This window comes from Zonotrichia leucophrys, chromosome 3 (genome assembly GCF_028769735.1).
Source record: "Zonotrichia leucophrys gambelii isolate GWCS_2022_RI chromosome 3, RI_Zleu_2.0, whole genome shotgun sequence".
Taxonomy (NCBI): domain Eukaryota; kingdom Metazoa; phylum Chordata; class Aves; order Passeriformes; family Passerellidae; genus Zonotrichia; species Zonotrichia leucophrys.
Window position 1 is genome coordinate 98,942,023 of NC_088172.1, and position 13,983 is coordinate 98,956,005.

General features: G+C 39.6%; 1 protein-coding gene across 9 annotated transcripts in view; it reads right to left on the minus strand.

The window, feature by feature from the left end:
* Positions 1-2,082: 2,082 nt before the first annotated feature.
* Positions 2,083-13,983, minus strand: part of ENAH (ENAH actin regulator) — a 92,039-nt gene continuing 80,138 nt past the window's right edge. For 5 of the 9 annotated variants that reach the window (XM_064709488.1, XM_064709486.1, XM_064709483.1 and 2 more), the window contains 4 exons: positions 13,345-13,411; positions 7,479-7,557; positions 6,237-6,294; positions 2,083-5,111 (listed from right to left, as the gene is read on the minus strand). In XM_064709488.1, coding sequence (XP_064565558.1) covers positions 5,074-5,111; positions 6,237-6,294; positions 7,479-7,557; positions 13,345-13,411 — 242 coding nt within the window. In that variant the 3' untranslated portion in view covers positions 2,083-5,073. Of the gene's footprint in view, positions 5,112-6,236; positions 6,295-7,478; positions 7,558-10,896; positions 10,960-13,344; positions 13,412-13,983 lie in introns of all 9 variants that reach the window. The other 4 variants (XM_064709487.1, XM_064709484.1, XM_064709481.1 and 1 more) reach the window with 1 other exon arrangement.

The following is a 13,983-nucleotide window of genomic DNA, read 5'->3' on the forward strand; positions in this document are numbered from 1 at the left end:
ACTCCCAGCACTGACAGCTTTGTTGTTCAGGGAATAGCTGGGGACTTGGAGATAAAAAGTTACATTAAAGAGGGCAAACACCAGATGATGATGGGAGATCCCTTCCAACTCTACTGTGCTGAGGGAGAGAGGGACCTGCAGTCACAAAGAGAAGTGGAATTGTCACACAGGTGACAGCTCTAAAACAGGCTGAGAAGGGAGGAGAAGGTGGTGCCCACCACTGAGTAACAATGATGGCAAAATGAAGCATCTCAGAGAAGATGTGAGCTTGCAGCTGCCACAGCCAGAGCAGCAACAGAGCCAGCTGCAGCAGCTGCTCCACATCTGCTCCTCTGAGCATTTACCAGAGAATAACCCTCACTGAGATCCAGGACACCAACTTCTACAATGTAAATGTCAGAAAACACAGTTACATAATGACAGAGTTCAGCTGGGATCCAGTTATAAAAGGGAGGCAATTTCCAAAGCTGCTTGACTTTGAGCATCACTGCGACAACCAACCATCCACGGGAGGCCCTGTGCAATGAGGATGCTGATCACCAGGTATCCTGCAGATTGTTGGGTTTGCCTGAGCTTACCCAACATCCAGAACCACCCCTCCTCTGCCATAACTTGGAAAATTACATCCATTTCTATTGTACATGTTTTTAATTAAGATTATAAACTTAGACTGACTTGAATACATCTCCTGTGTATCAATTTCAACAGTCTCAGGTGACCATTTCCAGTGTTTAAATAAATACTAACTCCTGGTAGGCCCTCAAAGAGGCTGTTTTCAAAACAAGCTCTTCTGAGTGTGCCAATGGATGTTGTGACAGCCCTGATTTCACACACAACTTCTCTCTCCCTTAAGGCTCACAGACAGCATGCAAAAGAAGCCTCATTTCCCAAAATCATCCTTTCAGACAATTTAAGTGATCTTTAGCCTATTCTTCAAGAACTTTGAAGTGGCCCCAGTTCCTCCAAGATCACCAACTTTTCCCTTTGTACCTTCTCTCCATCACCTCCTGCCCAGCAACAGCCTACAGAATCTACAGAATCAAGAAAATTTTACAGCTCCAAAAGGAATTGTGAAGTCTTTGGTAAGAAAACAGTTTGGGGAAAATTCTTCTTGCTTCCCATCTTGGTCACCTCCTGACAACTGAGGGAATCTTGATTTTGCACCTTCTTTGTATGATTAGATGTAAAAGACATTGGCAAGTAATATTCAGCACTGGAACCGAGCCAAAATGAACATTTTGAGAAGAGCCCATGGCAATTCCCGCTGTGATCAACCACAGACCATCTCCCTACCTTTGAATACACAACTTCAGAAAGTAGCTACCATCCATCTCTTGACACCAATGGACTGAGTTGGTAACACTGTTAGGACATTTAAATCAGAAATGTTTACACCTGGTGCCTAAGCACTGCCCCAAGAACAGCACACCATTTCAGAATCTAGTGATAATTTTATTTTAAAAACCCCAAACCTTTATAACTCACTAAGGTTGGTGCCAAACTTGGCACAGGGACCAAGGTTTGCCAAACAGCAGCAGCAGTGAAGTACAGCCTCAGGATGTCAAGTTAAGGACATTTGAACAGCTCTGCTCAGGATTCTGCTGTAAGATAAATTGAGGAAACTGTCCTTAGTGCACAGAAACCTCTAATGATCTGCCATGGTAGATCACTGCTTTATTACCAGTACTGAAAATAAGTCATGAGCATAAAAGCAGCAAGAGAAAAAGTCAGACTGGCTGCAATTATTTCCCTCCCAGTCTTTCCTTCTCCCTCCATGTTCTCCATGGATACAGAGACCAAAGTGTGTATATGCCATGTGAGAATGTAAATCACATCATACATTTGAAATTAATTTTAATTTATGTACAGCAGTCACCGTTCATGGATGTACACAGTCCCTGCAGTTACATTCTTTATAAGGTTAAATCTTCACTGTTCTCTACTGGATCTGATGGAGAAACAGAAAGGAGAGGTGGAATCAAGGAGTAAGGAATGATCACAATCATTAAAAATTTGGGGACTTTGAGCAGTGAATCTCAGAGAGTCTTCTATGAGGTTCCAGAAATAAATGGTGGCAACGTGTATATATTGCAATTTTATTTCATTCGCTCAAACAAAACGTTAGCATGTAAGAAATTTAAAATGACACAATATGATAAAAATAGCAGAGAATGAACTGAGAAACTAAAAAGAAGGTAAACCTAAATGCATGAAAAGTCAACATTCATTAGTGAACAGCTTCAGTCTTTGATTGACACTTGGTAACTTTAAAACAAGGAACTGGAAATCATTGTGACTGTCTGAAGAGATTTCAGCACCAGCACTAAGGGTTTTACATTCAGTTGGTTTGCGGTTGACTCGGGAGCCACTCGTCTCTAGTGCAGGTTTATCACAGGTCAGATCACAGTGTTGAGGAAAGCAACGCCCTCCTGGCATTAGGAAGGATCCCTTAAACTGCCCTCAGCTTAAGACATCCATGTACAAAAGCACAGAACCACCACAATATGGTTTTTAAAGGACTTAAGTCACCGGTAAGCAAAGCAATCGTAGCTTCTGCAGTTCATTTTCAATACTGAAATCTCTGGAAACGGTGCAACTGTCAGTAGGTCAGGAAATGTCTACAGTAATCTTTAATTCAATCCAATTTCCTGGAAAGAACCAGTTCTGCAGGTTGGGATTACAGAAAGTATGGATGTAGAAGCAGCACAAAAAGACAACATCTGTTCCTTTTTCTTTTAAACAGAAATCATGTTAATTGTAGACCAAGGCACAAAACGTTTAGTGCATAAGCCAGTTCCTTGCACAATCTAGAAGTTCAGCCTTTAATTTTGGACCACTTATAGCCATCCATGCTATTCCACTGTGTAACTCCTGAACCCTCCTAGAAACGAATCAAACGTGATTTCTGACAAGGGTAAACATCCTCACTGCTCAAAAAGTCTGTGTAAAACAAAAAGCTACATCAACAAAGATGAAAATGCCTCCTCTTGTTTTGAGAAAAACAGTACTTGACAAGCTTACTATGGATTTTTTCTTTATAATGCCTTCAACAAATGCATGCAGAAAAGTGATGTTGTTTCTCCTCTTTATTAAAAAAAAAAAAATTAATAAATGGAGTTAGGCAATATTTCCACTGTCATCTTCCCTTAGAATCTGAACCTGAAGGATCAGGCAATGTTTGAATGGGAAAAAGATTTCCTAGTGAAGCCTTTCTGAAGCTGCTGAGTGCTGCTTTGCTTTGGGGTTCAGCACTCTAGACACTCTATTATTGAAAGTATCTGTGCCATGAATGGAGCTGCCTGTACTTGTAAGCAAATCTCTCCACAAGTTGTAAATAAACTTTTCTTCTGGATCAGCACAGATTCCAAAGCAAACAGGGCTTGGAAAAATGGACAGTGCAAGGAAAAGGGAAGATTTTGATCCATATTTTTTGTTCAAAGCACTACAAAGCCAATTTGTAGAATTTCTATTCCACTGAACTTTACCACATTAAAAAACAAAATTAAAAAAAAATAAAATTTACACTCAAGATTGAAAACCCTGGGAAAGAGAGAGGTAGCACCTCACCTCCCCTAAAAATGACTCTCAAATTGTTGAGCAAAACCAGTAGCATTTAATTGCTATTTTTCAGGGTTTGCCTCGTGTGGAGCTGTGGGGGTTTATTGTTGGCTTTGAGTTTTTTTGGAAAGGAGGGTGGCAGATAAATTAGGAGGAGAAGGGGCCATTTCCTGATGGTTCTCAGGTAACTCCTGCTGTTCTGTTTCATTAAACAACCAAACAAAAAGGAGTCTCAGAAAAGAGTGAAGCAGAGGGTCATGGTGAAAAGGTGAAGGACAATGCACTTACACAGGGGCATCCTCAGCAACTCAGATGCCTACAACGTTTTTTCTCTCACCGAGAAACGAGTTTGGTTCACCTGGGAGTTTCAGAACCATTACTGGAAGTTATTACTGAATTTCAAATAGAAAACTGAAAAAAGATACAAAAGGATCAAGTACCTGGTTCCATTAACATGGTTACTGATAAAAGTCATGTTTTCCTCATTATTACACATGCATGTAAGATGAAGAAAAAGTGTAGAAAGTAATAAAAATGTGTCACCTTCCCCCTCCCTCTTCCCACATCTTCCTGGGCATAAATTAAGCCTTACAAATGAAAAGGCTACTCTGTGACATGCAATTTTTCGTTTAATTAAAAAGCTGGCTGTGTTGTGTTACATTACAAAATGTCCACATGCATAAATCTAAAAAAAGCCCCAAAATCTACTGTAAATCTACAACATACTAATGATTTACATTTGACTGCTGATTCGCTTTATGTCGAAGTCTTAGATTTGGTAAAGCATCGTAACAATGTAGGAAGGCATCTACATCTTTAAACTCTGGACTGTATTTGCTTTTTTTCTTTTTTTAAATTTTCCTACAAAATTGCATGAAGGCTAACTAGAGAGGCTTCCTATCATAAAATTCCAAAATCTTGATATGTCATCACCCTCACTTACAAATATTGCCCTTTCAAAGCACGTGTCTCCAATTGCTCCTCGTCTCGTGAACCGAACTTCTACACATCTGATCTCTTAAATTACTCATGGAAATATCAGATATGATAGGAAGACAAACCTGAGATACATTTGAAGTACAACAGTATAACTTGCTAACTCCTTCATTAATAAAGAAAACCTCTCTGAAAAGCCTTCCCAAGCTTTTCCCTGTTGTTGTTTTGTTTGTTTTTTTTGTCTCAACAACAAATTCTGAAACGTGTGCAATTTTATCTTGACATGAGTAGACTTCAAAGCACTGTGATCTTGTCTGATAGATGTAGGAATTTCTGCATAATCATTACAGTAACTTTAAGAGTCTTTTCCACCCTGCTGTAAAGGTCAGAAAAAAGCTGCAAACTAGGAGGGGAATAGCATTATCACCAGAGTGATGTTGTCTGAAGCTTTTCAGAATAGGTTGTTTCTCCCTCCTTCCAAGTGTCTGTCTGTCTGTCTCCGTTTTCTTCTAACAGCTCACAAAACGTAGTCAGTTTTATATCAAGTTAAAGAGTCACATCGGCTTAGTACGAGTCTTTCTATGCAGTATTGGACTTGCTGAGTTCCTGCCTGATAGCTGCAGAGAGACAGAGACAGGGTTAGCAAATCAAATAAAGAATTATTTACTTCAGGGCAGCAAGCTGGACACACAACTGACTCCCCAATGCAGGCTCACCCTGCTCTCACAACATGAAGAACCAGCATCTAAGGCAGCCCCATGTGGCTTCAGACAAGTGGCATTAGCAACCAGGCACTGCCTTGTTTCTTCCTGTAAAATTTATGTTGAAATCCTAGTTTTTGGTTCCCACCTCCAGCAAGCCTCTGGGAAACACCAACATTGGGATTTTCAAAGAAATTTTTATTTATTTTAATTTTTTTTTAATTTAAGAGCAGCCTCGGGGGCCTGTTTGCACTCTACTGGTCTAAAAGGCCGTGGTACAACACAGCACAAACAAAATATAGAGAAAAGCACTACATTCTCCTTAGTCCCAACCCAGCCAGTTCTTTCTACATATGTTATGACATTCAGTATTTTATTAGATTAATATGACTTTTTTTTCCTCCCCACACTTTGTTTTGGTACATTCCACAAAGCCAAAAAGAACAAAAGGCCCACCAAGGTAGTAAATCTCATACAGAGTTTTGTTTAATTCCTGACAAGTGAACCTTTAGGATTATGTTTTCTCAATGATTTCCCTTAAGTACAGAAGACTACATAGGAAAATAGCTCCTTTTAAAATAAAAATAAAAACTGTGAGACTTCTTTTATTTGAATCATATGTTACAGACCAAAGAGGTAACTGAAAGCTGGAAGTTTTCATTAAAATTCTTTCAAATTCTCTTCTAAATATTTCTAGTTTTGAAATACATACCTCAGCAGCTCTGGATTATTTAGAAATAACCCACCTACCACCACATGACATTAAAGATAACTTGAAATCACTCAAATACAGCATCCCTTCAACCACTCTTAAAAGACACATTGGTGTCAATATTCTACTAAAACAAAACCCCCAGGAGGGAAATCCCTGAAGCACATCAACTGGAACAGGTCTGGCACCAGGGCTTTGCCACCAGACAAAGAACAAAGCTACTTTTCCCAATAAATCACTCTCATGCTACCAATACATTGCATTTACATTTTAAAGCACCTGCAGCTACTCTAGAACTGAGCAGCAGCAGTGAACAGAGCAATACTTACCATCAATGAGTTCTTCCTTTAATTTCGTTAACTCCTTCCTCATTTCATCTAAAATATCCTAAAAATGTGTCAAAGCATAAATAACAGATTAGCAAAGAGATTAATTTTAGCAAACTGTAAATTTCTGTGGAGAGAAATCCAGAATTATCCCCCTACAATTCTTCCCATTAATCCTTCTGAGAAGCATAACCCACCCCTCAGCTTCCAGTTAATCCTGAAAACCTAAGGCATCCCTAGAACATTATTAGTGCAGTTACAACACAGAAAAAACAGTCCCTAGAAGTGCCACAAATTGATTCCTGTAGGATTTATGAGAGGAGAAGGGATAAGAATGAGAGAGCTTTGCTACAGGTGAGATGTGATGTGGAATGCAAAGAAAGGAGCTCACTAAACAACACAAGCCGAGGAAGTATTTCAAGGGAAAAAAACCAAAAAGTAATCAAGGTATCAAGGTCCCAGTTGCAGTGAAATGTGATGGAATGAAGAGAACAGAGTGAAGGGCTGTCCTTGCTTGTTGTTTTTTCCATCCTTTCCTCCAAGCTCCTATAGAATCCCCCCCCAGGCCAGAAGCCACTCTAAAACTGCTGAACCAGGACCCAATCCAGAACCAACCGAAACTGATCCATAAACCAACCTAAAGCCAAGCACTATGTGGGGACATGGTCTAGAAGCAACTAAAAGTTGCTACCAAAGTAGAAGTGGCTCTGGAATTACCCACTGAGCTGCAGCCTGCACCAGAATCTCTCTCCCCACTTGATCCAAACATCACCTGGAGATCCTTCACCTCCAACTCCACAACTCCCACAGGATTCCTCTGCTGCTGAACTGGAGAGCTGCACAAAATGCAGCATCCCTGGGTGCTCTTCCACCCCCAAACTTGTGACCACAGGTGCTCACATCTGATATAAAAACATGGTGGTCCTGCTAGAGCTGCCCCAAGGGCTTGGTGTTTGGAAACAGAGAAGAGAAGGAAAGGTTTTCCAGGCAAACTGATTTGCCAGTTCCATTTATAATGCCAACACCATCCTGTGAGTGCTCCTAATGCAAAAGCAGGAATTTTGTGAGAAACAAGCAGGGCTGTCTAAGCCTCCATCCTACAGTTCCTAACAACACTGACACACATCTGGGCAAAAATAAAGCCCAGTAATTACTAAATCATTAACACTTTGCAACTAACAAAACAGCTAAAAGTTCTTATATCCAACTTCCACAGCAACCTTTTTTAAAGCATTATTCACATACCTGCTTCAATCTGTCATAATCTAGACCTTCTGACTGTACTCCATTGGCACTGGGCTGTCCCGTTGGTGTAGATTTTGGTCTGCAGCACAAAAACACATCCAGGAGTTACTGGTTGCTCATTATTACAGGATACATAAGAGATTCCCCCATTAAAATTGCTGATATTTGTCTAACAAAAATACAGTAAAAAATCAGAATGGAAAACAAAAAATGTTGGGAGTGGGAGGATGGGAAAAAATCAAGCAGACCCAAAATACCACACAGAATAGAAAGCAACACCCAAGAATGTTTTCCACACACTGGAAATATTAATTACCATAAGAGTTATTAGTTCAAAACAAGAACTTTCAAAGCAGCAGACAGATTTCACTGTCAGTGGTTTCTGATTTCTTCATAATGGGCATGAAAAGCTGCACGCATTCAAATGTCAAGCACTTTCCTTTTGTAACTGAGGCTCATTCAAAAGAGGCTCTGTCTCCCAAGGAAGCACTCCCACCAACTAATGACTGCATGCTGATGCTGACTGTGCTGAGCAATCACCCTGGGGCATTTTCAACACTTGACAGACCCAAGCAATGTTATCCAACTCCTCTGCAACCTCAATTATTCCATCAGTTGCTTTCTAAAGCTACTGAAAGCAAACACTGTAACAGCACCAAGATTTATCTTTATTTATGATAATTGAGAGCAAGTTCTAATGTTTTGGACAATGTCATATTTCATGTTTTCTTATGAAATACTCTCTTTTAGACATCAAAAACTTGCTTACCCAGATCACCTTGCATTTTAAACACGGATTCCAAGAGAAGGGGGTTTTCCTGCCTTTCCACTTCTCTTTCCTGATCCCCTCTTTCATTCAAGGGGTAATTCAGACTCAGGGACTTACAGAGCTGTGAGCAGAGACAGAGCCTGGATGTTCACAGCAGGAATACCAAGACAGTTCTCCCAAGAGGGAGGAATGTTCTGCTGTTCTTAAATACTTTTTACACCTTGGCTACCATTCTCCCTCCCTTACCTATAAATCCTCAAGCCAAAAAGAAGCTGTGGATAAAATTCCTGACAATTCATCTCAAGGGGTTTAGAATCATCACAGTATGCTAATTTTAAGGAAGGGCAGAGTATAAAGTAGACTAAGCTGGGTTCTATTTATTGTCCTTGTATGTGGCATCTCTGAACAAAATAGCCTGGCCTACACTCAGTGTGTCCCTTCAAAATTCCTACACAGGAGAAATTCATTCAGCACTGCATTTTTCTGCATTTGGTACATGAGGGTGCAGACAGATTTACTGCCACAAAGGTGGATAAGAATGAAAAAGACTTTATTTCTTTGCTTGTTTTACAAAATCACTACCCTACCTTGAGCTTTCATGCATCTTCCCTTACAATACAGGAGTTTATCCATAAGGATTTTATTCTATTCTGCTGGTTTGGTTCAGTAAGAGCTGAATGAACCTCACACTGGGTTGTCTTGTTGGCTTTCACAACCTGACAGGACTTTGTTCTGACTTGCTAACTGAAGAAGAACACTCAAAAATGTGATTTCCACAGAAAAGGGTGCACACATCAAAATGTTGGTTTGATACTTGCTCTTCCCTGGGGATCACAGACCTCACCTGTCACAGCTGTAAAGACTTAAGTTCACACAGTTTAAATATAAGTTCCCAGAGAGAAATTGCTAATTACTATTCCTGAAACACACCAAAATTAAACACACAATCCACTGAGTAAGATAGAAGATTAAATATTTAGTAACTTGATAGTGAAAGCAGCTGGAAAATAGAATTCACCTCTCAACCACCAGAGAACCTACAGTGTGCACTAATGCTATGAAGGCAAACCACAGTTTAGGATCTTTTACAGAACTTTTTACATGTTACAGTGCTTAGTTCACTATGGAAGAATTCCTTGCTCAAAGACATTCATCAGCTGAGACCTTTGGCTATTGCTGTTTCAGCAGATACCTGATATTTAAAGAGTTACTTGCAGTTTACACCTGAAATTGTGAGCCCTGACCTGCTCCAGGCAGAACACTGATTTTTTCCAGATAGTTCATAGATAGTTTCTGATCATTTGCACTGACTGTAGTTCTGTTCCCATACACTGTGGCATGACAGCATTTATCCAACATGACTGAAAAAAATCCTCTTAAATGCAGCTCCTTGCAATTGGTAGCAGTCACCCAGTGCCTGCCTTAATGGAAAAACCCAATCAATATTATGCTTTAATATTTTTTAAAATTACTTATGAGTTCAATGTATTAATAAGATGACTTCGAAGAAAAGCTCTACACAAACTGACTGCTTCCTTTTCTCCATATCTTTAGAACAAAGACTCAGTTTTACCCACCACAACTATCTACTACTTCTATCTGTTAAAAATCTCCTCAGGAAAGCTTCTTTATGAACACTGCCCCTCAGTCTTGACAATGTGCTCACTTTTTGCTTTCCAAAATGCAAAACATTCTTAATTCAAACACTGAAATACCATAATTAGCAAAATAAATAATTTCTAACATCAGGAAAATCTAGCTGTGTTCCTCCCCAAATTATGCTAATTTTTTTCCCCTTTTTCAGCCTGAATGCAGCTGTCACTTAGGCAAACATGAACTATTGAAATTGGGTGAATAAAAACATCCCAACGTGGCTGAAGAGCTCTCCCGTGTGGTTTTTCATAGCATTGCCTGACAGTCCCTAACACACCTTCAACCAAGCATGCAAAGGAAAGTTCTCATCCATGCCAACATGCAGAATACACCACCCAAGATAAGTAGCTAAAAGGGGAACTTTTCATACAAAAAGATTAAGTAATCACCACAAGGAGTGCCTTCATGAGAAACAAAGCTGGAATTTGACTCAGTAATTCTGAGAGGCTCTGGAACAACATTTACCTCTGGAAAGCTCTCAAAGCCTGAAGGGTTTCAATGTCAGCACTTTCTGACCACTTGAGAGTGAAATTTAAGATCTCCAGCAAAAAATACACATGATGGAAACCAACTTGTGAATATGTTCCAAGTAGAAAGATTAAATTTATGTTTTAAAAGTCTTCAATCAAAAAGCAGATGTAAAAACACACCTAGAAAATTAATTCCTGTTCCTCTGTATCTGAACTAACAGTTTTGAAAACCTGCCTCTTAAAACACTGCAAATGGTCCACTAAATCCTGGCATATTCAACAGGAATTTGTACCTTTGCAGGTGGAGACTGCCAGAAAAGCAGGATTTTATATGAATTCATACCTGGTTCTTAAGCTCTCTCAATTTGCCTTTTAACCAGTCCAAAAATGGGCTCAACTGGGCAAACAAAACATGGGGGAGGAACCTGGTGGTGCATGTGGTGATTACCAACCCATGTAGAAAAAGTCCAACCCTGAACTGGTCAAAGGAGGTGTTAGGAAGTCTCAAATCCCAACAGGATGATACCTGTTTAATGAATCATAGAACCTGTTTTCAGAAGCAAGCAGATTTTTCCATGGAGATTCCCGTCTATTAAGGGGGAGAAACACTACCTTTAAAAGCTATTACAGCTCTTCATTTTGTTCACTTTTAGCACCTTCAACACCATGGGGTTTCAGAAGATTCAAGAGTTCTACTTGCATGTTTCAGGAAATATTAAAAGCTCACAGCTTAAGTCTTTTCTGTTTGCTCCAAAAAGCAAAGGCCTGATTTTAGACAGGACACTAATTTGTTTTAAAATACTTCTAGCATTCTCTCTGGATAACAACAACTTGATCCTCTACCTCTGGGGAAGCTCTGAAGAGAAAATTTTGCTGACTTGCCAGTTTCTGAAGTGTGCTTTGCTTAATCCCTGTGTGTGACTCACATCCTCCCTGCAGAGGTCAGGTGAAAGAAATCCTCACATCCTACCAGGTGAAAGAAATCCCCTCCTGGCAAACACAGTGTTAGTGGTTCAAACTGCAGCTCCCCTTGACTAAGCAAAGCTAATTTAACAAGCTGCTTGCTGAGAGGGACTTGGCAAATGTAGAAAGTTAAGAGAAATACAAGGATATTCAAGAGAGATTTCTTCTAACAGCTTCTCCTTGTATGAAACTTTCCTCATCCTGGCAGAGCATGCTGTCAACACTGACTAGAAAATGGTATCAGCAGGCCTGAAGTATGTGTTATGGCACCTTCCAGCAGGTTATGACAGCACTGAGAAAGAAAATTGACATTAAATAAACACAGAATTCTTATTTTGGATTAGAGTATACACCCAGGGAAGTTCACATCAAATTAAACTCTATTTGCATTTTCCACTGGATGAATGATGACAAAAGCTTGATGGAGAGAGTGCCCCAATAAATCTAAGAGAGATCTTAAAAATCCTCTGTAATCCTCTAGGTCAGAAAACATTTTTAAACAGACCTCAGCAACTTCTGAATTTCACCAGCTGGAAAAAGATCAGAGAAACTAGAAGCATGAAACAGTTTACAAAAACCTATTGTAGAATCAAGACTTCAGAGCATCCCAGACTCCCCAAAAGAGTCAGACATTGAGAGTTGCCCTACTTATTAATCCCTTTACCCTATGGATAAGCAATTTGAGCCAAGTACCTGCAGCCAAAGGGCCAGGTCAGCACCTGTCTCACACAACATGAACTCTAAAATGCTCTTTAGGACTCCTTACTCCAATTATTTCTGTGCCAAGCTCCCCCTCAATGCCACCTTTTGAAGCAGATCAAAGTATCAGCACAAGGGACCTTGCTCAAAGCAGGTCAGAGCTACTGGGGAGGAGGGGGAGAGGGCAGGGAAAGCCAAGGCCAAAGGTGATGCAGGATTTTGTTACACTGACAGGGTGGCAGAGGGAACGTCACCACCAATGGCACCTGCTTATGGACAAAAAACACAGCAAGCAACCAGAACCAAGGCTGCAGACACCTCAAACTCCTGCATTTATTCTAAAATAGAGATACTTTCTTCACAAGAGAGTGTTTAGTGTTGCATTTTAGAACTGAAGACCCCAAGGGCAACCTCAGCTACAAGTGAGACCACTCACAGAACAATTGTTTTTAATACTCTGATCACCAAATCTTTTATAGCTGTGTCCAATGGCCAGATTTTAATGGGAATTCAAGTAATTTCAAACACAGCATTCCCAAGTTGAACATGTTTCTCTTGCTTTCTCTCAAGAAATTCAGGGAACTTCCTCAGATTATCAGGGAACCCTTTAACTTCTGTGTACACAATACACAGGAATACTAAATGAATAAGCCTTCTGCCTAAAGTAAATTACAATCAAATATATATCCAAAAAACTTGCTAAAGCAGCCATTTCACTTGCTGAAAATGCCTTTCAAAACACTCCCTGCCTATCAGAGTTCCAGCTGACAAGTAATCGAAGATTGGTTGATGCATAGAAGGGTGTAAAACATTTCTATACTTCTTTAGGATGGACTTTCTTAGATTGGTACGAGAGCTACTGAAAATTGTCATAGAATCAAGTCTTACCAAGATAACTGAAATATCCACAAAGGCATTCTGTGAGTGGCAGAGAAAGAACATCTATTCTCTAGATTTACTACTGAACATGTGAACTGCAGCACATTTGGTTTCACCTTGCTAGAAATTTCAGACTTCAAATAAATTCAACATTGCTGTAGGCAAATATAGACCTTATTAATTCAGGTTATACACCAGAAATTGTTAAAAGAAACTTTTTTGGGTAAAATTTTTGATTTTACTGTCAAAAATATCTCTTATTAGCATTCTCCAAAAGTAACTCTTCATTCCTACTTAAAACTGCTTAAAGCAGTTTCACAGCAGCAATTTTAAACTCATAAAAATGATCTTTACTATTCTAGTCCAGAATATTTAGCAGCATGTGCAACAAGAACAAATGTAAGGAAAAGCAGTTGGTACAAAAGGGGAGTACCTGGAAATAACAGGTGACTTGCTTCCATTCACTGTATTTGTCCTTTCCCAAGGCTTTCTTGTTAGTTCTGAAAAACAGAGCGAGGAGATGACAAACTGTCTTTTTCCATCCACTGTGTAATTTCTGTGAGGAAACTTCAAGCATCTGGCAACTCAAGTCAGCTGCTTGGTGTTTTGCTCTTTTTATTACATTGCTTTAGCTCTTTCACATTCAGCTACCTCTTGGTGTACTCATCTGTGAATGTGATGGTGTTCACAGGGGTCTTATGTTGAAGGAAGAGACAGAGATCTGACTCCATATTTCAAAAGGTTTGGTTTATTATTTTATGATATATATTACATTAAAACTATACTAAAAGAATAGAAGAAAAGGTTTCATCTTAGAAGGCCAGCTAAGAATAGAAAGGAATGATAACAAAGGTTTGTGGCTTGAACAGAGAGCCTGAGCCAGCTGGGCTGTGATTGGCCATTAATTAGAAACATCCACACGAGACCAATCCCAGATGCACCTGTTGCATTCCACAGCAGCAGATAATCAGTGTTTACATTTTGTTCCTGAGGCCTCTGAGCTTCTCAGGAAGAAAAAAATCCTAAGGAAAGGATTTTTCATAAAATGTGTCTGTGACATGTGAATGCATCA